Source organism: Armigeres subalbatus, chromosome 2 (assembly GCF_024139115.2).
Source record: "Armigeres subalbatus isolate Guangzhou_Male chromosome 2, GZ_Asu_2, whole genome shotgun sequence".
NCBI classification, from domain to species: Eukaryota; Metazoa; Arthropoda; class Insecta; order Diptera; family Culicidae; genus Armigeres; species Armigeres subalbatus.
Genome location: NC_085140.1, coordinates 395,497,694 through 395,523,441, shown reverse-complemented (window position 1 = coordinate 395,523,441; position 25,748 = coordinate 395,497,694). Strand labels below are relative to the sequence as shown.

Below are 25,748 nucleotides of genomic sequence, written 5' to 3'. Positions count from 1 at the left end.
TTGATTCGACTAATTACCCTATACAGTAAATGATTCACGGAAAATAGTTTGCTTGTGTTCAATTAATTACAATCGTACACACAATAGCTTGCTTTCAATCCCGAAATAGCCACCGAGCAGTGGAACAATGATGGATCTACAAACAATGTACGCTTCGATGGATGTCTCCCATCTCTCGATCGATGAAGTTGAATACGAACTACTGATCAGGAACATTTTGTTTCACTTCGATGAACACGAAAGTATCAAGCGAAGAAAACTTAAAGATAGACTGAAAAGCGAGAAAGAGTCGAAAACGTTTGCGTTTTCCCAACCTTGGCGCGATGTCAATGAAGAATTAGTTACTATCAGTGCGAAAATAAAGGTAATAGGAGGCTTACTCGAAAATCCGAAGACAGATGCTCGACAACGTCAGAAGTTAAAAACGCGATTAGTTCATTATCGAGTTCGAAACTATATCCTGTCCAAAGCTACAGGTGCGGATAGAATCAAGGAAGAAATCTTGAGAGTAGGGAGGTTGACTACCGAACTATTCGTGAAATTCTATCCGGAAGTTAACGAGACGGACAATCATTCAAAAGATACTGAACGACTTGAATCGGATTTGAACAATGTGCTAGAAGAGGTCAGAAGTGAAATAGAAACATTGAATGAAACAACTATGTCAGGTAGAGAGATAGAAGAGCAGTTAGAGCAGGAAGGAGCGACGAATCAAATGATAGCTTCTAAAAGAAAGGAAATGAATGAGTCGGTTAGAAGATCAGAAGAAATTTTGAGAGTGCTGTCTGAGTATGAGGAAGGAAAGAAGGAAAATCCAAAGGAACTCATTTCGGTTTTCAAAAGTTTGTTCAACAAACCACAGAACAGCAAAAAGCACATGCGAGAAATTCAGATTGCCGAAGAGGAGAGAAAATGAGAGAAGCAAAAGATAGTGTAGAACGGAAAAGAGATTGGAGAAAGTGTTGATTAGTTTGAACGATCGGTTGAAAAAGAGGGATACGTCTCTGAAGAATGAACCAGAGACGTTTATACAGAGAGGGGAATTTTTAAAGAGGAAGAAGGGGAAAAGAGTTGGATAGCAAGATAGGCTTTGATTTCAATTTGAATAGTTTAAAGCTAGACTCAAAGGGAGATAGCTCCGATAATAGTACTGACATAGGAAGATCGAAATTGAAATCTAAAAAGGATAAAGCTCCATCGAAAATAGGGAAAAAGTCGTTCAAAAGAGAGTCGAAAAAAAGACATCGCAGACAAAGCTTCTCATCTGCATCTGAGGTTACATCAGTAACCGAAAGCTCCGATCACTCTAGTTCGGATAGTAGCTTAGAGTCCAATGTAGGACATAAAAGGGAGAGAGGGAGGAGAGAAGGTAGAAGAAAGAGGGAATTGAAGAGAATTCCGGTAGCTGAATGGAGATTAAAGTATGATGGAAAAGATCAGGGAAGAAAGCTAACTGAGTTCCTAAAGGAAGTTAAAATGAGATGCATCTCTGAGGACATCACAGAGAAAGAGCTATACAGGAGTGCCATTCATCTTTTTGCGGGGCGCGCAAAAGACTGGTTCATTGAGGGAACCGAGAATAGGGATTTTCGGAATTGGCATGAGCTGAAAAAAGAATTAAAACGGGAATTTTTGCCACCCGATTTGGACTTTCAGCTGGAAGTACAAGCAACTGAGAGACGGCAGTCTAGGGGGGAAAAATTTACTGATTATCTTCACGATATGATGAAAATTTTCCATTCGATGACTCGTTCAATCTCGGACCGCAGGAAGTTCAATATCATCTGGCGTAATCTCCGGTTTGATTATAAGAACGCCATGACCGGTGCCGGAGTAAGATCTCTATCCAAACTGAAAAAGTATGGAAGAATTATTGACGAGAACAATTGGACAATGTTCCAAAAATCTCACGACAGTGTGGCCCGTGGTAGAAATGCCCAGGTCAATGAAGTTGCTGCAACGGATTTAACGAAGTCCAAAAGCACGTTCCAAAATTCGAATACGGCATCACGCGTATTCACTCGAAGCAAACCTAAAAATGAGTTCACAGAGAAATTCAAACCGTTAAGAGAAACTCAAAAAAGCTTCAGGGACACGAATGAGAATAATAATGTGATGGATCCAGTCGAGGGCTCTGTTAAGAGCACGCTTTCAGCGATGGCTGAAAAATACAGACGACCTCCCTTGGGCGTATGCTACAATTGCAGATTAAGCGGACACCATTACGCAGATTGTACGAAACCGAAAGGCAAATTTTGTAGGATTTGCGGGTTTGGTGATGTCATAACACCAGCTTGTCCCGTGTGTCAAAAAAACGTGGCGGATTCAGCATGAGGAGGCAAGCTGAAATAGATCGTCGAAATCCTCCAACTAATAAATATGTCACTGAGAAGCTTTCAATGAGTGGGTTTGAACCGGTCTCTGATAACGATTATTCCCCCGTGTCCAGCGTGAACGAGCTTTTTGTTCGCGTCGATGGAGACACCCGGCCGTTTGTAAAAGTGAGTGTGTTTGACAGAGAAATAATCGGCCTTTTAGACAGTGGAGCACATCGGTCAGTTTTGGGGGCAGGGTGTAAAAAGCTCATAAGACTTTTGAAATTGAAAATATTTCCCTCAGACGTGCATGTTGAGACTGCATCAGGATCAACTGTCGAAGTTGAAGGTTTTGTGTATTTGCCCATCACCTTCAATAACGAAAACCGAATAATCAAGACTCTCGTGGCGCCCAAATTAAAAAGAAGATTAATTCTAGGTTTTAATGATTTTTGGAGAGCTTTCCAGATTCAGCCAGTGGTTTTGAGTCGAGAGTCTCGAAGAAGGGAGAAAGAGATGGAAGAAAACTTAAGAATAGAGGAATTAGAATGGGAAGTGAGCGAGGAAGAAGAGGAAACTTGAGCGAGACACAAAAGCTCAATTAGATAAGGTCAAACTTAAATTTAAAGTTGCCATTGAGGGGCAAATATTGGATGTAACATCTCTTGCAACTCATAAGATTGAGCTGAAGGATGAGTTCAAACTTTCGGCCCCCATCCGAATAAACCCCTATCCGACATCACCTGAGATGCAAAAACGCATCAATAAGGAACTCGATAAAATGCTACAACAACAAGTCATTGAGCCCAGCAAAAGTGAATGGTCACAAAGCACCGTCCCAGTAATTAAACCAACTGGGGATGTACGGTTGTGTTTAGACGCCAGGCGTCTAAATGAAAGAACCAAACGCGACGCTTATCCTCTCCCACACCAAGACAGAATATTGAGCAGACTGGGTGCAAGCAAGTACTTAACTACGATCGATTTGACGAAAGCGTTCTTACAAATACCGCTGCATCCAGAATCTCGCAAATACACTGCTTTCTCGGTGTTGGGGAGAGGATTGTTCCAGTTCACCAGACTTCCCTTCGGCCTAGTAAACAGTCCAGCCACATTAGCTAGGCTAATGGATGATGTTCTGGGATATGGTGAACTGGAACCGAATGTGTTCGTGTACCTCGACGACATTGTCGTGGTAAACGACACATTCGAAGCCCACATCCAAACATTATCAGAAGTCGCTCGCCGGTTGAAGGCAGCAAATCTGTCAATTAATCTGGACAAGTCCCGCTTTTGTTTGAGAGAATTACCCTATCTAGGTTACATCCTCTCAACCGAAGGACTGAAGCCAAACCCGGACCGTATCGAGGCCATAGTTAATTTCGAGAGACCGTCATCTCTAAAAGCACTACGCCGGTTTCTCGGGATGACAAATTATTATAGACGGTTTATTCCAGGATTTAGTGAGATATCAGCGCCTCTCACTGATCTCCTTAAGAAAAAACCGAAAACTCTCGTCTGGAATCCGAGAGCAGAACAAGCGTTTATGAGCTTGAAGGAAAGCTTAATCGCATCGCCGGTATTAGCCAATCCCAATTTCGACCTTCCCTTTCAAATACAATCGGACGCAAGCGATAGTGCCATCGCTGCTATCCTGACTCAGCTGCATGGAGAAGGTGAGAAAATAATCGCTTATTTTTCTCAAAAGCTTTCGTCCGCTCAAAAAGCCTACGCAGCTTCAGAAAAAGAAGGGTTGGCCGTTATATGTGCCATTGAGAAATTTCGGCCGTACATAGAAGGGGCTCATTTCACTGTGGTCACGGATGCGTCTGCTCTCACTCACATCATGAGAGGCAAGTGGCGCACATCGTCTAGATTGAATAGATGGAGCATCCAGTTACAGGGTTACGACTTAGAGATACGTCACAGGCGTGGGAAGGATAACGTCATTCCAGACGCCCTGTCCCGTTCTCTGGAAGTTGCAGAGGTCCTTGCCAATGGAGACGCATGGTACTCCAATATGTTCAGACAGGTGAAAAATTCACCTGAAGAACAGTTGGATTTCAAAATTGAGAATCGACAATTGCTCAAACTAGTCCCAAACAAAACCGAAGTGCTCGACTATCGCCATGAATGGAAGCTCTGCATTCCAGAAAGCAAGAGAGAGCAAATACTTCAACAGGAGCACGATGGGTCTTTACATATCGGATATGAGAAGCTACTCGATAGGCTCAAATCTCGCTATTTCTGGCCTAGAATGGCAGATTATGCTAGAAAATATGTAGCTAAATGCAGAATATGCAAGGAGTGCAAGCCCAGCTCCATCTCACAACACCCAGCCATGGGGAATCAAAGGTTGACAACGAAACCGTTTCAAATTCTTGCGGTGGATTTTATTCAATCTTTACCGCGATCAAAATCTGGAAATATGCACTTATTTGTCATGCTCGATTTATTTTCGAAATGGACCGTGTTGGTCCCGGTCAGAAAAATATCGTCACCACTGATTGTGAAGATTCTCGAGGAACAGTGGTTTAGGCGTTATTCAGTTCCCGAGATCATTATCACTGATAATGCTACCAGTTTCCTAAGCCACGATTTCAAAAATTTTCTGACAAAGTATGGAGTGAAACATTGGGTTAATTCACGTCATCACTCACAGGCAAATCCTGTTGAGCGATTAAATCGGAGCATAAATGCGTGTATTCGCACTTATGTGAAATCCGATCAGCGTCAATGGGACACCAAAATATCCGCAATCGAGCACACTATAAACAATACGCTACATTCATCTACGAGTTTCACTCCATATCGGGTCATATTTGGCCATGAAATCGTCACCACTGGCGAAGAGCACAGAAGAGATCCCGATACGTCAGAACTATCTGAAAAAGAACGAGATAAGCAACGATTAAAGGTTGACAATGCAGTTTACGACCTTGTTCGTAAAAATTTGGAGAAAGCTCATTACCGCAGTGCAAGAGCGTACAATCTTCGTTCTCAGAAATCTGCCCTGTTTACCAGGTAGGCCAGCACGTGTACAAAGAAATTTTACACAGTCGTCTGCTGGAGACAACTTTAATGCAAAGCTAGGACCAGCGTATGTGCCATGCACTATTGTTTCGCGAAGAGGCACCAGCTCGTATGAGCTCTCCGACGAAAACGGCAAGAATCTAGGCATATTCTCTGCCGCAGATATTAAGCCTGGTATATCAGAATAATCAGCACTAATTTGTCCACTCTTTAGTCTTAGATTTTTGGGTTTTGTAGCACTACATTCACGGTTTATGGATAATTTATAGATACCGCATTCTCAGCTTGTCCGCGTCGGTTGATAGTGATAATAGGTAGTGTAGAAGGTCAAGATCAAATAGTATCGTCCATGGAGAGCAAATTAAGTTAGAGAGAGTGCGAAGTTGATGTGAACGAATGTAGATGTTTCTGTCGTCGGTCCGTCTCTTTCCGTTAAAAGTAGAATAACCAATACTCAATACTCGAACACATAAAGCAATAGTCTGTCGTTGTAAGGGATTGTAGCTTGTGAGCGAAGAACAAAACAGACCAGGGAAATATGCCTTTTAGTGACAAATTCTTCATCACAAATTTGCAGATAGTTTTTTAAAACCGGTTTAATCTGCACTACAATTCTGATATCGACATCCGCCATACCAATTACCAATCACCCTCCAATGAAACATCGATCAGTTATGAAAAACGGGAAATAAGATCAGCATCAATTCGGTAAATTTGCATCATATTAGTTCGCAAGCAATGTTTTTGTTTTGGTCATCTTCCACGAAACATTACTGTTTTGGTTGATTAGAAGAAGGGAAGGCCATTTAACAGAATCGGAGATTTTGAAGCGGTACAGAAGGCATTCCGTGCATGGAAGGAATGAACTATCTGGTGGTTACACGCGACAATGTCTGTTTTTGAGAAAGTCTAAAGCATGAAAGTTGCAACTCAAACCTGGTATGCTATTTATTTAGGTAAACTTTATAAAAATTAATTGATAATAAATTATGCAATTAATTTTGGGGAGAGATAAGAGGTGGTGTTACCGTTACGTAACTATTGCTAATTTAAATAATAAAATAAAAATAAAGTGTTAATTTTGTTAGTTTGTTAATTGTAATATCTATTCTAAATGTTAGTAAAATTATTAGTTAAAATTGTTACGTTAATATTGTTGATATAATTAATTTAAAAATCACTCATAAGCTAAAAAAAAAAGAACAAAATTTGTTAAACACAATACATTTACACTGAACACAACTAGACGTTACATATGAAAATAATGAGCCAAAGGGAATAAAAAGTATTGCCACACTGGATACGACGACTACGGTATAAGAAAGGAAAAAGGGAAAAGGAGGTATGAGCTACTGGGTTGCATTTAGCTAAAGTCTTTTCTGATCTAGAGCGCCAAGTGAGAAGGTAGAAAAGTTTTTGAAAGTTATCCGTTACCCACCAAGCACAGTCTAAAGCTTATAGCTCAAGTATAATCCCATATCGGGGATTTTACCTATTATTCGGAATCAGGTATGCTATAAATTGAGGCCGAAATTAGCAATCAAACCCCAGTAGCCAATTTCATACCTAACCCCTAACCCTACTACCAGGACCTGTTAACGTTCGCCTGAGAAGTACTGGTGAGACCGCTCCCCCCGGAAGGCCTTTTATAATCGTGGATCACCCGAAAGTCCAGGGAAAGAATCCGAGGACATTGTTGGGACCGCACCGTTGATTCCGTCCAGACAATCGACGTCAAAAGGGAACAATCGGGTAATTCACCCGTTTTCGCCGCCTGTAGGGCATTCTGAGCTGCCGTCGAATCATCCATCCGATCGGTGGCCCGTTCCCCTGATAAACCATTCCGGGATCCCGAAGAGCTCCAGCATCGGCCGGCCGCAACTACACGCCACACAGACACACACACACAACCGTAAGTCAAAAAGAATATATATCAAAAAGAACAAGAACGTGTTTTACTTGTGTCCTTGACCAGCCCTGTAAGCCGACCCTAAGAGTCCCATGCCCTGGGCCAGGTCCTTCCGACCCGCTCAGTAAGAACCTCAAAAACCAAGCTGATGCTAATGTAGAAACCATCAATCACGATACTAAGCGACATTAAGTGCAATTAGTGCATTTATACGATAACACCAATTCCAATCAACACCTGTTGCACTGCGGCATGCGGGAATTTCTTTCAGAAAATGCAATTCATTCCACTCCAGTTTATTGCAACATGTCTACAATCATGCTAAAATGGATTGTACATTGGTAACGAATACTGTTCAACTACGCTGGCTTCCTTTAGTTGGAGCCTTCTTCTTAAGTCATTCAGTCCAACATTTTTATTTATGCCATTACTCAGCCCGACATGCTTCAGTAGATCTGTATGCATCGGTTCGCTCTCTTCGGTGGTTTCTTCGTACCGGTCTCTATCCTGTTCCAGAATTTGCTTAATGTAATCTTTGGTAAGTTTGTTCGTTCCGATATGATTAAAGTACGGCCAATCGTCTCCATTGGGATCCTGAGAATACGGTGTTGGAAATTGCTCCACATTGTTGAAGTTCCCTTCTAGTTTTCCCCACTGATCAATGTCGCTGATGAATGGATCCCGTTTAAGGTTGAAATTGTGTAAGGAGTTAGTTGTTTTCAATAATCCTAAGGTATCAGTCCAACGACCAATGGCAAAAGGCGAATCCGCATTTGTGGTGATCATAAACATTCCTTCAGTTCCTGGAATGCAGTCCTCGCCTGCCATCACTTGGTAGTTATTGTGCGGGCAAAACCCTAGAAGGTAGTAAATGTAGCTTTCACATTTCCAACCCCAGAATCCGGTTAGGCTTCTGATTGACTCCGCAAAATAATCCGGTGCCCTGTGATGGCTGCAAGCCATGGGATCTATAAAACATTGTTTTAAAACGCATTCATTATGTACATTATTTAGGTAGAGCTACTCACTTTGCCCTCCTGCCCAGCATCCAGGTTGAATGATTCCACCATTCACATAGAAGTCCACATGTCCGCATCGCTCGATTTTTCCCTGAACGAGTGCATTTGTGTGGATTACATCTACGAAGTCCGCATCTGTCTGATCAAGTTTGTCATCTGTATCTGCTGTGATGAACAAGGGCATAGCCGGATCCAGTCCAGATATTCGCTTTAGTTTAAACGGTCGTAATTTTACCGCCGCATAGTTGGTCACTTGAGCACCCAAGGAAAATCCAATCAGGTGTATATTGTCTGTACCGGTGTCCAGCAGCCGTTGCACCAGTTGGCCAATGCAAATTCCCACGTGTTTTGTATTGTGCACTGCAGAAGGATAGCATGGACCGGGACCAAGCACACTCCAATCTACGTAGAACAAATTGTAGTTACCTCTATTCAGGTATTCTGCAACAAAGTAGATCGACACATTATTCCTTATAGTCCTGTAACATAAAATTTAGTGAAATTACCTCCTTTCATTTTGATTAACGGTTCAAGAAACATGTCCCCATTGTACCCATGAATGATAACTTTTGTTGGCAGCGATGGGTTGTAAAATGAGGTGCTAAGATTCGACTTTTCCAACGATTCGTCGATGTGAACATACTGCCGGTCCTCTTGGTTTGAGCGGGTGTATAAGTAAAACTTTATGTCTTGATCGGGGCATGGTCGTTCGACTACCCATGTACATGTGCCAACGGTGAAATCACTTCGCGGCTGGCGAATTATCACCGGAGAAGCATGGGAGAGTTGCGCTAAGCGTAACGCTGATGCTATAATAATGGTAAGAAATAAAACGAATAGTATGCGTTAGCAGCAGTCTAAATGCAGGCAAAAGGTTTGTACATTTGTTGCTAAGGGTCTTTGGTTTCGATATTTACTGTAAAAATTGAACATAAATTTAATCATGACTCGCGAATAGCAACTACGAATTGTACGGTCATCTTATGCTAATGCGAAACTAATCGTTAAATGTCATTTTATAGATCTAATTTTATTACCCACCTATCTAATTTTATACAGATTTCAAGATGACATTATTTTCGACCCAAGTATTTGAATAATACATAGATTTCAAAGATATTTTTAATTTCGTATAACGACAACGGAAAAAGATTAAGGGGGGAAGTGGAAAAGGAAAATCGATAGTTCAAGGTTATATTATTGTAAAACCAGTTTATATGATCAAAATGCAATTAATCATTATGGGCTATCAAAAACAGTCAATTTTGTTCCAACTGTGCAATAATTCAGACCATTTCGATCGCTTAAAATTTATGGAAAAAGATTTGAAAAGTGGAAAACCCAGGTTACCTTGACCTTCAATTGTGAAAAGAAGTTACATATAATTAAAATCAAAACAATAATTGGTCTGAGTATCTTTTGTTGAATAATTTCATTGACTTACCGGAATAGGTCCCCAAGGAATTCTCATAATAGCTAGTGGAGGCCTGGTTTTGGCTTCTCGAACACTAAGACTTAGTGTATGTAAAAGGGTGTCCCAAAAAAAATCGATGTTCGAAAAGTCATGGTGCTCAACCCTGAAATGAAAAATATACCTTCTGGATAATTTTTGTAGAACAAACCGAATTTATAAAAAATCGTTTAGAGGTCGCGCCAGATCGATTTTTGAAAAATGAGCTTTTTTTTAGGTAAAAAATCAAATATTGGGTCCTTTCGCAATTTTTGTTGAGGGTCACCCATTCGTTTTATATTTTTTTTATTTTTCTGTGGATCTTGGCCTATATTCTCTATGAATTAGTTTTTGGTATTATACGTTTTTAAAGTCTGCAGAACTTTTAAAATATCGAAGAAAACATTTTTTGACTAATTTTCGAAGTTACTTCATCCTCAAACATAAAATATTTTTTTCTCGTTCAGAAAAACTTACAAACTACAAAGAGCTATTTATAAGGAGCAAGGAATGTAATTGTCGCTGAAAAATGCAAAAAACAAGCGACAAAAGAGAATAGCGATAACTCTTTGTCCTCATCTGCAGAGGATAAAGACATTGTTGCGTTCCGTTTTATTTGCAACAAACATGGAGAGGTAATTGTTGTGAACTTTTCAAACTGCGATAACTTGTATATTTCAGAAGTAAACCACAAATCATGTCGACAGATGGTTAAGTTAATGTCTAAACTATGATAACTGATACTCATTTAACCAAAAACATCATCGGAAACCGACTGCTTCTCAAAATGCACGGCAGGCGATCATTGTCCTATTCTGTTGCAGTTTGGGACAAACGCTTGTTGCGAGTTGAGTTTGTCTCAACATTTACAAGAGAGGACAATGTTGTTGTCATTTGCAATGTTGTTATTTTACATTCCTTGATAAGGAGTATTTTCATAAAAAAAGATCTAAGAAATGTTGTTCTGGGGCTGAGATATTGCAGTTTTAGTAAATAGTCAAAAAGTGTACAAATTCGGTACTTTTTCTTTACATGTTATAATTTCATCAAGATTGCACCAATATTTTAATTTAAATTAAAAACAATTCAAAAGCAAATAAATGGGAATATTTGCTAGGTAACATAGCTTTTCTTTCCGATGGAGTTGATTACCTAAATTACAGGATTTGGTCGGAGTATATGGATGGAGCCAGTTATAAAAAGATATCACACCCAACAGTTAATATGTATCAACAAGTAATCAGGTTTACTATGATCTCTTCATTAGTTTTGATTCAATCATAGGATGCTTTTCACGGTATATAAAAAACAAGGCAGGCTCAGTTCGTATGTAAACATTCAGTTTGAACGTAAACTACTATCTTCGTACAAGCTGAACTGAGACGATGCTCTACGGTCTCAGCATGCTTACTTCTGTACTCTAACATGTGGCCATAAAGTATACATCACTTTTGAAGTGTCATTTTTCCGTTTTTACTTTACGTTTATTCCGATTTTACTTTTCCAATATCTCAAGAGAACTCATGGAAAAGCTGTCGAACTGATACGACGAAAAAAATTGTTTGACTGTCATATGACATAAAAAGCATCACGGTATACAGACAACAAGGTAGGCTAGTAAGAAAAGTGACACGTCAAGAGTGACGCATATTTTAGCGCCACATGTTAGAGTACAAAGGTCAGCATGCTGAGACCGTAGAGCATCGTCTCAGTTCAGCTTGTACGAAGATAGTAGTGACGACACATATTTACGTTCTAACTGAATGTTTACTTACGTGCTGAGCCTGCCTTGTTTTTTGTATACCGTGAAAAGCATCCTCTGATTGAATCAAAACTAATAAAGAGATCATAGTAAACCTGATTACTTATATGTTGCTACATATCAACTGTTGGGTGTGATATAATTTTATAACTGGCTCCATCCATATACTCCGACCGTTACCTAGCAAATATTCCCATTTATTTGCTTTTGAATTGTTTTTAATTTAAATTAAAATATTGGTGCAATCTTGATGAAATTATAACATGTAAAGAAAAAATACGGAATTTGAACACTTTTTGACTATTTACTAAAACTGCAAAATCTCAGCCCCAGAACAACATTTCTTGGACCTTTTTTTATGAAAATACTCCTTATAAATAGCTCTTTGTAGTATGTAAGTTTTTCTGAACGAGAAAAAAATATTTTTTGTTTGAGGATGAAATAACTTCGAAAATTAGTCAGAAAAATGTGTTTTTTTTTCGATATTTAAAAAGTTCTGCAGACTGTAAAAACGCATAATACCAAAAACTTATTCATGGAGAATATGGGCAAAGATACACAGAAAAATAAAAAAATATGAAACGAATGGGTGACCCTCAAAAAAATTGCGAAAGGACCCAATATTTGATTTTTTACCTAAAAAAAGCTCATTTTTCAAAAATCGATCTGGCGCGACCTCTAAACGATTTTTTAGAAATTCGGTTTGTTCTACAAAAATTATCCAGACAGGTATATCTTTCATTTCAGGGTTGAGCACCATGACTTTTCGAACATCGATTTTTTTTTTTTGGGACACCCTAATGTAAAGTCTTTATGTTCGCACCAAACTTTTTATAGTAAAAATGGAACTTACGGTGTTATAAACTAATCGACTCAGTTCAACGAATTGAGATGATGTCGGTGTGTGCGTGTTTGTATGTATATGTGTGCGCAAAACACGCACAAAATTATCACCTAAATATTTTTAATCACTTGTCCCTAACAACCAAAATGCTTTCAACGGTAAAATCTACATAATAAAAATGAGTTGAGATTTCCTTCCTGACGATCTAACTTGCAAACGGGTTGACCGATTTGCAAGATTTTTTCCCTAATCGATTCGTTTGTATATACAAAACATTGGTGAATTTAACGGAGAAATGTAAAAAATCATTAGAATACAATTTTGGGTCAGCTGTTGGGGAAAACAAAACAAACGCACGGAAATTGTTCTAAAGTGCGGTGCTGCAAATAGTTCATTGTGACATTTGCAATACCCGGACAAAGCTGGGTTTCTTTCGCAAGTTTGTTATGAATATAAATGAATGTGTATTATGGAGTGTATTCTATCTTATACTTTTTTTTTAAATATGTAAAACACGTGAAGAGCATCAATTCCGATAGGTGGATTAATAATGCGTTTTCTTATTTTTATTAGTTCAATTACCACTGAAATACCAATAATAACAAAGATGGAACATATTAAGATTCACATTATCGAAATAAACCCTAAAGAGAAGAAAACAATTGCGTGATCATAACATTATCCACTTCCCCCGCAGTGTTTGATACCAGGAGTGAATGTAAAATCTTTAAATTATTTGCTTTCATGGTACAAATCACAATGGTCACCAAACCGAGCCCTAGCTTAATCCATTTTTCAAGCTAGGGCAATAAGTTGTGATATATCAAGGATTTATCGTATTTAGTCCTTTCTAGCAATTGCAGTTTTTGAATTATAACAAAATCAACTTTACCCTGCACATGGTTGAAAGATTCAAATTCCTCTTGTTTGAGGCTAAATTGTTTGCAGCGGAAACAGCTTTTCTAGTAATTAGTTATAAAACCAGGGCCCATCGACCTAGGTTGAACTAACTGCTGGAAAAAGTTCGAGGTAGGGTTCTATGGATGTACTAACTCTTCATGAACTGGTAAACAATGGTAGTTCAAGGAACACACGGAAGTTCTTGTTACCGTAATCCGGGGTAACATTGATCAGTTTCACCATTTTCAAGAAATGAATAAAATTATAGGGGAACGGTTCGTCACTTCATCTCATAGCTCCTATTTCCATCCCATCAAAAACAAAGCAATGGAAAGGAATTTGGTTCGTGTAATATTTTTGTGATTTTTTTCAGCAGTGAGCACGTATGTTGACAAAAAGAAGCGATGAATTTGGTGCCGTATTTCTTTGTTTAGCGATGAGATGGATATATGTACAGTGAGATGGAGATCGGAACAGTTCCCCTATTTCCTTTTATCACAATTACTTATTGTGAGTCAGGTATCTTAATCTTGACTAAATTTGCTGCTGAATGATATAACCTTCGGATGAATTTGCATTTATTTTTTGCTAAAATTTGAACAATAAAATCAACATTAATTTTTGAACTCACAGCAAGCTGCCAAAAAAGCACTCAAAACAAGTATAATAACAAAAAATAAAGCTCGTACCTATAGTTAAGGGAAAAGCAATCTTATTTTCCTAATTAGTCTATAGTTTCTGTTTCGAAATTTTGAGTTATATTGTTGAAAAACCAGATAATTCCTCTTGCGGTGATGAAGTTTTTCCCGAAACAATCGATGCACATCGCTTCAGCGTAAGAGATTCCAACTTCAATTGCCTACCTTAAGGCATTTGCATACGCTTTCTCTATAGATGATTGATCAAACTTACCCCAAATTGAAAAATCAAAAAACTCGACAAAAAACATTTTTAAAGCAAGTTTAAAATTAACGAATAATCAAGAACTACAGCCTTATACGTTCTACATGTAGCAGTATTCGTTTTAAAAATATGAAAAAGGCTATGATTTCACTTACGGGGGAAATATTTACAAAACAATTTAAAAAATGAACAATGTTCCCCCGGATTACGGTACTGAACAACTTCTCTACATTGAAATGGTCTTGTAGATAGAGCTAAACCCCGGGTTTGTAGCTTTACTGGTGATATTCTAGAAGCAAGAGTCAGGCAAGACAAGGATGTGGCTAGGGCCCCGATGCATGGCCAATTAACAGTATTACTGTTCTGTTTTCTTAAGGAAAGATTTAATAAGGGGCGCGCCTTCAATGAGATTGCTCTCTGTGAAGGGTATAAATAGCGGGACCGTGTCATGTACTCTTGGGAAAACAAAACAAGAACTGTATCGAAACCGATACTTCATTGCTTCTCAATAGTAATGGAGTAATTCATCATGCACTTAAACACTAAGGTTAATGGGAAAGCTACAATACGCAGATAAAAATATGCTGTGATTTTAAATGTATTTCAATGCACATATTTGAAGCATGCAAATAAACGTATAACATTCAATCGATCTCACTACTCTTTCAAATCGAAATAAATTTAAACGGTGCTGGCTTGTAATATTGAATACTGAATGTTGAATATTGAATATTGAATGTTAATTCGTTTGATGGAATAAGCTGCAATTTTACACGTCGTTGAATTTTCAAAATTATTTGCTTTGTAGATCTAATAACTGGTCGCAGTGGCACACCTGAACAGGAAGAAGATGGTCACCTGTGAATCAAATTCACTGGAAAAGGGACAATGTGTGCAAATAAGAATTGTTTTTATAAATGAAAAAAATAACTTCTCGAGAAATCTAAAATGACAATTCAAGCGTTAATTGTGTTAGTGTATGTATTATAAAGATTTTAACATAGTATTAGCGTGAGCATCAAAGTATATTCTTGCACAATGTTATGGTGTGGTGAAAACTGTAAAGTATGTATAATTCAAATTTCTTGAGTTGATTTTTACACTTCCCCAGTCTTCAGAAGATGACATTTGTGGAAAAAAAATAGTAGATCAAAAATATTGTTAGTAACTAAAATTTCTCTTAATAAGTGAGCTTAAGAGCTACAGAAAAAGTTTATATAGCAAAGTGTATTGGAAAAAACTGCGCTACAATTTTGTTGAATAATTTATGTCAATATTCCGCAAAATAAAACATATTTTTATTAAACAGGCCTCCCTACTTTTCAATATTAACCTCTTTAACAAGGGCCCAGAACAACTTTGTAAAACTTTTTTTTTTCTGAAAAGTACATTTTTAGCCGAAAATGCACCTTTTCTCGTTTATCTGGCAATAGGGTGTTAATGATAAAACTTATCCTTATCCTTAGAATATCGTCTGTATCTTTTTCCCTTGTCGAGTTATATCAATTTATTTGAAAATAGTATGACATTAGTGCAATTGATAAAACTTGAGATACAAAAAATATGTATCTTAAATTTTTCTATATAATGAAGAATATGAGTTGCTCTTTCAAATGCCGTATAAACATTTTTTTTGGTCTGCCCTAATCAGAGATATCGTTTGGAAAAAAAGTAATTTTGGCAGAAAAACGATCAAAATCAAAATCAGCCTAGATATTAGCAAAATAGAGCGTGATGAAAAAGAGTCTCACAAAACGGGCGCGAATTCGCCCCAGACAGCTTATAAAGGCCTCGAAAAAAACATATTTTTTTAAAACAATTTTTTAAGCTGTATTAACTAAAACCTCAAGAGGAACCCCGTGGTGGAATTCCGATTTGGCTAAGCTCAGGAAGCAGTGTAGAAGGAGTTGGAACAGACGCCATTCAGCAGGGACGGATTCTTTCAAGTTGGCTCGCAAAGCTTACAAGAAGGCTCTACGATCTGCTGAACGATTCGGCTGGAAAAACTTTTGTGCAAATGTTTCCAATTTGAGTGAAGCCACTCGATTGAAGAAAATTCTTGCGAGATCCAAGGATTTCCAAGTTGGCGTTAGAGCACTTATTTGATACACACTTCCCTGGATGTGTAGATATTGCATCTTCGGATGTTCCTGATGTCTTTTCATGTAGCTATGGCTCTTGGGCTCATGCTCGTAGAATCATAACTACTGAATCGATTCAATGGGCTCTTAACAGTTTTGCTCCTTGCAAATCTCCAGGGGAGATGGGATCTATCCCGTTCTTCTTCAGAAGGGTTTTGAGCATATCAAACATGTTTTGAAAAAACTTTTAGTATGCAGTTTTGCTACTGGGTATATTCCCATATCCTGGCGGGATGTCACTGTAAAGTTTATCCCAAAAGGAGGACGTGCTTCGTATGAAGAAGCAAAGAGTTTTAGACCCATCAGTCTGACCTCATTTCTTCTGAAATGCTTAGAACGCATTATCGATCATCACATTCGTGATGACTGTTTGGCAAACATGCCTCTTCATGTTAATCAACATGCTTACCAATCTGGAAAGTCCACCGTGACTCTTCTACACAAGGTTGTCTACGACATCGAAAAAGCATTTGCTCAAAAGCAATCATGCTTGGGTGCGTTCTTAGATATTGAGGGGCTTTTGACAACGTGTCTTTCGATGCAATATTGGAAGCCGCACGTTGTCAAGGGCTACCTAATATAATTACCAAATGGATTCACCAGATGCTTAAAAACCGACATCTCTACTCGACATTACGTCAAGCAGCGATTAGGAAATTAAGTGTCTGTGGCTGCCCTCAAGGGGAGTATTATCTCCACTTTTGTGGAACCTCGTTGCAGATACGCTATTGAGATTACTCAATAATGGCGGTTTTCCTACCTATGGATTTGCCGACGACTATCTAATATTAATAGCCGGTTTGTGTATTACTACTTTATTCGACCTGATGCAAAATGCTCTTCAGGCAGTCGAAAGTTGGTGTCGCCAATATGGCCTTTCGGTTAATCCGAATAAAACATCTATTGTACTTTTCACGGAAAAACGTAACCGTAATGGTATTCGCCCATTACATCTTTTTGACTCTGAAATCAATGTAACGGATCAGGTAAAGTATGTGGGACTAATTCTTGATTCCAAGCTCTCCTGGACTCCTAACATTGAGTTCAGAGTCAGAAGGGCGTGTATGGCTTTCGGTCAATGCCGACGAACTTTTGGTAAAACTTGGGGTCTTAAACCTAAATATATCAAATGGATTTACACAACAGTTGTACGACCAATTTTGGCTTATGGATGTCTTGTGTGGTGGCAAAAGGGTGAAGTGAGGACAATTCAGTCTAAATTAGGCCATCTTCAAAGGATGTGCCTAATGGCAATGACTGGTGCGTTCTCTTCGACTCCCACGGCTGCTCTCGAGGTTCTTCTCGACGTTGTCCCACTACACATACATCTCAAACAAGAAGCACTTTCTTGTACTTACCGATTATGGGTTCTCGGTTTCATGGAAGAGAATCCTGTAAACCGCAGTTCTACACACACTTCGTTGTTACAACTCATGGTTGATTGGGACAGAACAGTCCTTGCTCCAAGTGATCTCACACTCGCTAGTAGTTTCCCTTATAGGACATTTTCAACACAATTCCCCTCGCGGGATGAGTGGACATCTGGCTATTTGGAGAGAAGTATGTCGGACAGCATTGTTTGTTATACTGACGGCTCCCTCTTCGAAGGTAGAGCGGGTGCAGGTGTCTACTCGCGTGAGCTAAGATTGGAACAGTCCCACTCACTGGGTAGACACTGCACTGTCTTTCAAGCGGAAATATTTGCCATTATGTGTGGAGTGCAATCCGCACTGCAGAAACACATAATGGGCAAAGTAATATACTTCTGTTCAGATAGTCAAGCAGCTATCAAAGCCCTCGCTTCGGCCAACTCAAGGTCGAAGTTAGTAATCGCATGTCGAACTCAAATAGAGGAACTGAATTCAGTTAATACATTGCACCTTATATGGGTACCTGGCCATTCTTCCATAGCTGGAAACGAATTGGCTGATGAGTTAGCTCGCACTGGAGCATCACAAGACTTTTTGGTCCTGAGCCAGCTATTCCAATATCTAAGTGTTGGGTGAAGCGTTTGATTAGCTCTTGGGCTTCCACTCAGCACAAACAGTATTGGAGTAGTTTGGATTCATGTCGACAAACAAAATTGTATATCCGAGAGCCATCTCCGGTAGTAGCTAACTATTTAGCTAATCTGTCTAAACAGAATTGCAGTGTCTTAGTCAAGGCCTTGACAGGTCACTGCCGACTCAACTATCACATGGCAAATATTCAACGTGTTGAATCCTTTGTCTGTGATGGTTGTGAATCCGATTATGGAACTTCTTATCATCTGATATGTAACTGCCCAGTTTATGCGCAACTGCGTTTTCAAATATTTGGTAAACACTTACTAAGTGAAATTGACTACAGAAACCTGAACCTTCAAAGTATTCTGTTGTTCATAACCCGTTGTGGTAAGGAGCTATGAGCTTTTGTACGTGTTGTATACGTTGTATGCCCTCTTCAAGGGTACCTTTCCCAAACTTCCCATTTTTCTCCCATCCATATTCCTTTCCTTTTTGTTCACTTCCTTTTCCGTCAGGTGCGTGATGAGAAAGGCTGTGAAGGCGATGGCACAAATCTCCCGAATTGAGGTGAACGTGCCCCTGGAGCCGACGTTCTGATACCTGATACCTGATACCTGATACAGAAAAAGTTTCTATAGCAAAGTGTATTGGAAAAAACTGCGCTACAATTTTGTTAAATAATTTATGTCAATATTCCGCAAAATAAATCATATTTTTTTTAAAACAGGCCTCCCTACTTTTCAATATTTACCTCTTTAACAAGGGCCGAAGTGCCCAGAACAACTTTGCAAAGCAATTTTTTTTTTTTGAAAAGTACATTCTTGGCCGAAAATGCACCTTTTCTCGTTTATCTGGCAATAGGGTGTTAATGATAAAACTTATCCTTATCCTTAGAATATCGTCTGTATCTTTTTCCCTTGTCGAGTTATATCAATTTATTTGAAAATAGTATGACATTAGTGCAATTCATAAAACTTGAGATACAAAAATATGTATCTTAAATTTTTCTATATAATGAAGAATATGAGTTGCTCTTTCAAATGCCGTATAAACATTTTTTTGGTCTGCCCTAATCAGAGATATGTATCAACTTTTGGAAAAAAGTAATTTTGGCAGAAAAACGATCAAAATCAGCCTAGATATTACCAAAATAGAGCGTGATGAAAAAGAGTCTCACAAAACGGGCGCGAATTCGCCCCAGACAGCTTATGAAGGCCTCGAAAAAAACATATTTTTTTAAAACAATTTTTAAGCTGTATTAACTTGATTAGCCAATATTTTTGCATGCTGAATTAGGACCCAAAATAAATTGCCAAGAGACAAATCTGCAGTATGCGGAGAAAAAAAACTCAGATTTATTCACCTAGCAGCGATTATGCCTTTCCAGTGTATTAAGGAAGATAATAAAAACAATCACTTAAGAAAGGTATAAAATAGCACTTTAGGTAGACGGGTTTCATATTTTCCATTGATTTACATTAATTATATCCATTAATATACACCACATTATTATTTTTCAATTTCTTGTTTTTTTATTTTACAACTGAACCTCTTCCCCTACATATATACTCACCGATAAGTATTATCAATTGTCTCAATGTTGGTATTCCAATGCTAGTAATCATCTCTGCTATAGTGCCATGTGACATTTATCAGTAAACCATTCCGCACAACTGCATATTATTCGTAATATAATGATAAGAATATATATCGCTCTATAGCCACAACCACTGCCTCTTTAGCTTTTTCAGCTCATAATCGGTATCACAGAGGCTATATTATACAATTTGAATTCGATTTTCTATCGTCAAAGATTGACTGCTATTATTATTTCTAAAGGTCACTTCCTATCCGTCCACCGGGAGAAGCCCGTTTCACGCTTCGATTGTCAAGAATCGCAACTGCTAAACTGAAGCGTCAGTCTTCTGTTGAACCACCATTACCGGTCATTCCTTTTGGTCACTCCGAAGCCAAGGTGCGGAGGGCCACCCATCATCGTAGTCCGTTGGTGCGTGTCGGTCATTGCAATCAGCATGTGTTGACTTTCTTCTACCACGGTTATAACTATCTTTTTCTGGAACAATGGAACTAAGCATTTATGCAGTTCAAGTGTCCGCTTTCCCTGTTTGGACGAGCGTCGGCGACGTACATCATACTATCGAGCCAGGGAATCAGTGACAAATTTGCGTGGAATGTCTGATGGTAATTTTAATTATTCAGCTCACACCGCAACCCAATGCGCCAATGCGAAAGCCGAATCAGGCTATCATCGAGCACAGATATATGCAGACTGCACGACAGGTGTTCCACGGTAAGCTCATAATTTCACCTGGTCGACGAACACAGAGCTCTACGAAATACCGTCAGATGAGTTCTGTTTTCCCTTTTATCGATTGGGAACAGACTTGCTGGAAACGATTGCTGCTAGCTGAATACTTATAAGATAGTACTATGAACTGTATTTGGGCCAATACTGAGCTGAATGAAAACACAAATGATGAGTAGGATAAAATTAGATTAGCATCACACATGCTTCTTCGGATTTCGCTTTAATTTGATGGATAAACATGAAACAACCGGTATCTCACACATATTCGCACTTTCACTTGAAAAAGCACTAAATCATTTCTTCCTGGTTATAAAACTATGAGAACTCGGTATACCGGAACGAGATTGAGGGAGTTAAGATTTTACTGAAAATTAGTGGCATTCGCGTGACTACATGAATTCGTTTAAGAGGAAAGTAGTGAACTGATTAGGGAATAGTTGTTGTGTCTACTCAATCAATACTGGAGGGAGGCCGCACATGTTTGTAAACCCTTTTCGCTCTTTCTCTCTATCATGGTGAGTATAACAGCAATGTATTTTCGATTGGTAGGTCTCTTGATTCAAGAAGCGAGAGTATTGGCCATGGCGCGTTTAGTAGTACCTACGATTTGAATTGTTGGGCGTAAGGAATCAGAAGAAATTATGAATCAATTATTGTTATTAGCTGTGGAAATAACAAATTGAAGGCGGAAAAATTATTTTTAGAAAGGTTATATATTACACATTCAGTTGAACTCGTCATCTTTTTTATTTTTAAATCAATATCCGCAGTATGTCCTAGCTTTAATGTTTTAGCTGTAACAAATTTCTTCACTTGTCATAAGACGAGTTTAAACAATCCCATTGAATTCCACCACTTAATTGTATCTTGACAGATACGTATTTCGACCTCAACCGTAAGGCCGTCTTCAGTGTCTCGTACTTGACTCGACGAGATACTGAAGACAGCCTTACTGTTGAGGTCGAAATACGTATCTGCCAAGATACAATTAAGTGGTGGAATTCAATGGGATTGTATAAACTCGTCTTATGACAAGTGAAGACATTCCACTAAAAAGCTCAAAATAATTTTCTTAACAAATTTCTTGTCTATTTTTACCTCATGTGACCGCATTTACCTCATCTTGTTTAACATTACTAGCTGATACCTTCTTAAAATTGTAGAATATCTCAATCATTCATATTGATTTTCAAAATATCACCATTTAAATAATGTTGCCGGGAATGGACAGTCCGTGGAAGCGCGTAGTGCTTTGTAGGTTAGTTAGTTAGGAGTCGCCAGATTTTCGCGGTGCATGATTCTCCCAACAGCTGGTGCAACTCGTGGTTCATTCGCCGCTTTCACGAACCGTTCGTCATCTGCACCCCACCATAGGTGGTACGCAGTACTTTTCTTTCAAAAGCTCCAAGTGCGCGTTGGTCCTCCACGAGGATCTTCCAAGTTTCGTGTTCGTAGAGTACTACGGGTCTAATAAGCGTCTTGTAGATAGTCAGTTTGGAACGGCGGCGAACACTATTCGTTCAGAGCGTCTTGCGGAGTCCCAAGTAAGTACGATTTCTTGCCATGATGCGTCACCGAATTTCTCTACTGGTATCGTTATCGGAAATCACCAGTGAGCCCAAGTACACGAATGCTTCAACCACCTTGATTCCGTCAGTCGCGATACAAATTCGTGGTGGTTGGCTAACATTGTCCTATCTTGAACCTCTTCCTAACATGTACTTCGACGTCTGATACGCTTTTCTTTTCAGTCTGATGTAGGTTTCTTCCATCTTCTCAAAGTTACGTGCCGTAATATCAATGTCGTCGTCGAAACCAAATAGCTGTACGGACCTCGTGAAAATCGTACCACTCGTGTCAATCCTTGTCCTTCGTATTAATCCCTCCAAAGCGAGCGATGTTGAATAGCAGGCACGAAAGACCATCACCTTGCCGTGCCCGTAACCCTCTGCGTGTTTCGAAGGTACTAGAGAATGCCCTTTAAACAAGAACTACGCATATCATCAAATCCATCGTCACCTTGGTCAACCATAACAGTTTATTTTGAAATTCGTGTTCGTGCATTAGCTACCACCATTGCTGGACCCGATATATTGTATCATACTGTCGTGCGGGGCTTCTTTTGACTTCGGGGACTACTTTGGATCTTTGATTTTTTGAAAAAAAAAATAAACGGAAAAAATACCAAATTTGAAACAGAAAGTTGCCATCCAACTATCAACAAGACACCCGATTGGTTGTTAAAATTCTTGTTTTAAAATGTCCAAAGTAGTCCCTGATTTGTCAAAAGAAGCCCCGCACGAAGGTACACAGAGCGAAAAAAAGTTGTGATTTCAATATTTTCTAATGTTAATTTGAAAGCTTGGAAAATTTGGTATTTTTGAGTGCTAAAATATTTATTTTAAAAGAAAAATATTTGATTTGATAGTTTTTTTCTCAGTGTAAAATTGTTATTTTTACAGTGAAAGCACTCAAAACAAAATTTATAAAACATTCAAATCAACTTTCATATTTCCTATTTCTGGCAACACAGACGATAACAAAATAATAATACTGGCAGCGCGCGGGGATCTGTCATTTATTGAAAATCGAAAAAAGTTTCATGTTTACCAAGTAAGTTTCAATTTGCAATTTAATTTTTAAATTTGGTTTTCTGTAGAGATTATTGTTTTTCAGATCTTTGTTTATCGGTTATTCTTGAGTACAAGTTGTAGCAGCGAGAAATCCAATCATCCGTGCAAAAGTTCTCTGAAAAGTCAAGAAATCCTGCTGAAGAAACCAACCTTACATTACTGATGGTGCGGGAAGGAAGCTCATCGACGACTAAATTATTAAGATTGATTTCAAGTGCCGTAATATGTTCGCGCTGCTGAAATATGTGATTCCTATCATCAGGAAAAAAGAGCCGAGAGAACTAAACCCTCAACTGTTGCGTTTGATTATCATCGATGAAATTTGTCTGTGCCGCATCCAGAATTTTATGTCGCCCGCACATTGAAACTACAACAGAATGTAACGACTTTCTGTCACTGCCAACTTATCACGACATCGTCACTGCCCGTGCGTGCCCGACGATTGATCTGTTTTATGCCGACATCAGCTTCCGTCAAATCGCCCTGAAGCAGCAGTATATTAAAATGACATCGTTTAAAGGAAGGATGCAGGTTCGTATGCAGGAGGGAATCAAGTATTGGTGTTCGTCGTGTCCGGCTACTCCCGAAAGGAAACATGTCGAACTGTCGTGCTACTCGTGACAAATGTCTGGACCAAACAATGTTTGTGAAGTTTCAATCAATCAACTCTACACGGAAGAAGAGCATCCCCTACTGGGGTACTTCCGTGCTGATTTAGCCCGCTTGAAAAATACTGCTTTGATTAAGTACGACGGCAAAGGTGCTAACCGAAAAAATATACCAATACTTGCACTTGATTAACGATCACGCAACGTTGCCGCTGAAATAAACCGTTACAAGGAGGAAACAGGCCAGAGATCACCACCGGTATGCCACCGACTAAACGGGGGATTGCGTGCGATTAACCGATGGAGAAAATAAGGAGTCTGATGGCGCTGCTTAGTGCAGGTTACGTACGTCGTCAGTTTTGGCGAACCGTTCGGTGAGTTTGACTTCACAATTCTAAATATTTTAAATAATTGATATTTATGTTTCATACGTTTTAGATTTCAGCAAACACCTTGTTTTCGCGGTGTAATAAAGAGAAAACATTCGGCAGAGATTTTCGGAGGTGGCAGCCTAATTCCAACCACGATTCCAGCTATCAGATGCTTGATTCAGCAGATTCCAAACAAAACAGCAAATACCACCTGCGTGCGGATCGCTTGCGCAATTTAGTGCCATTTTCTGGTCTTCGAGGCGTTATGTACATAAATGAATTCATTTCAATCAAATAAAATAAAAAAATATAATTTTATAAAAATAAAATTTCATTTAACTGAAACATTTTATTTTAACAATAATTAATTAAAATGAAAGCTTACATATCTTGTTGATTTGAGAGTATCTTGTTGATTCAAAAAGAAAAATACATTTTATTTTGAGAGGAAAACTTTTATTTCGACAAACAATTGATTCTCGTCGAACAAAAGTTTTTGAATTGGTAAATTCAACAATCCTATACTTTCTACTGAAAATCACTAACTCATTTTCTTAATTTTACCAACGATTCTTTCATTTTTACCAACGATTTTTTTTGTGTGTATGCGTCTTTCAAAAAACATACACCTATGTTTTTACAGAAAGTACCTCAAAACTAAATAGCAACAACTTTGTAGAACATTGTACATTGTTAAAATGAGAAATACAGAAGTTGAATGATTTATCTCACAATGTAGTTGGACCACCCCTATTGCAAAAAAGTATCAAAATAAAGCTTAAACAATAAGCTTTGATTTTGCTAAAAAACATGTTGTTTCAAAAAAAATCATCCTAAAGGTGAAAATAATGTTTACCTCCTAACTTCCCTAACATGGCCCGTTTTGCATTGTTGGTAAGACACTTGATACGATGGATAAGTTGAGCATCCGCCTCAACCCTAAATTCAATGTAGTTCAATGGGGAAGGGGCAGGGTATATGTCTGACAACCATTTGATCGAAGGTTACTAAGTCAAAAGTTGTTTTGTCGAATATGCCATTTGGTTGATTTGGACGTATTTATAGCCGAAAGTGTTGTTCGTTCGAACTGGTCGAGAATGCCGTTTGGCAGAAAAGGGGCATGAGTAAGATACCTAATTTTTTACTTCTCATTTATCACTTCTAATAAGAAGTTAGAAATACGAAATGGTAACGCTTACTTCTCATATCTCATTTCTAACTTTCCACTCTTCATTTGTAACATTTGATTTCGCACTTTTCATTAGGTGATGGGTTATCATTGTGAGAAGTAAGAAATATGAAATGAGAGATTTCTTCCCGTGCCTAAATGGAAGGTTGTCTCTGATCTCTACAGAAGCAACCACAACCCAATTCAGGTCACTGCGAATGCCTCTCCTTCCGCTGTTACTAAGAGGCCTCAATTGCGTTATGATACCACTGACTGCGAATCATTCTATGGCATCATTCGACGCGCATTAGAAAGAAGCACCCCGCTAACGCTCTCCGACTTCTCCAAGGTCGACAC

The 25,748-nt window shown here is 38.7% G+C and overlaps 1 protein-coding gene and 2 long non-coding RNA genes across 3 annotated transcripts in view; 1 reads left to right on the top strand and 2 right to left on the bottom strand.

Moving 5' to 3' along the window:
• LOC134210220 (uncharacterized) overlaps nt 1-21,076 on the bottom strand; it is a 46,465-nt gene extending 25,389 nt beyond the window's left edge. Inside the window, exons 1-4 of the mRNA XM_062686265.1 lie at nt 19,856-21,076; nt 8,783-9,085; nt 8,286-8,717; nt 7,580-8,225 (exon numbers count right to left, since the gene is read on the bottom strand). Coding sequence (XP_062542249.1) covers nt 7,580-8,225; nt 8,286-8,717; nt 8,783-9,085; nt 19,856-19,931 — 1,457 coding nt within the window. The 5' untranslated portion in view covers nt 19,932-21,076. The remainder of the gene's footprint in view (nt 1-7,579; nt 8,226-8,285; nt 8,718-8,782; nt 9,086-19,855) is intronic.
• Nucleotides 1,085-6,282, bottom strand: LOC134213221 (uncharacterized). The gene is made up of 3 exons (XR_009979418.1): nt 5,622-6,282; nt 1,912-2,032; nt 1,085-1,851 (listed from the first exon to the last, which is right to left on the bottom strand). It is a non-coding gene; the product is annotated as an uncharacterized LOC134213221 (long non-coding RNA).
• A 2,089-nt stretch (nt 21,077-23,165) lies between the features above and the next one.
• LOC134217453 (uncharacterized) lies at nt 23,166-24,502 on the top strand. The gene is made up of 3 exons (XR_009981044.1): nt 23,166-23,224; nt 23,288-24,226; nt 24,291-24,502. It is a non-coding gene; the product is annotated as an uncharacterized LOC134217453 (long non-coding RNA).
• The last annotated feature ends 1,246 nt before the right edge of the window (nt 24,503-25,748 follow it).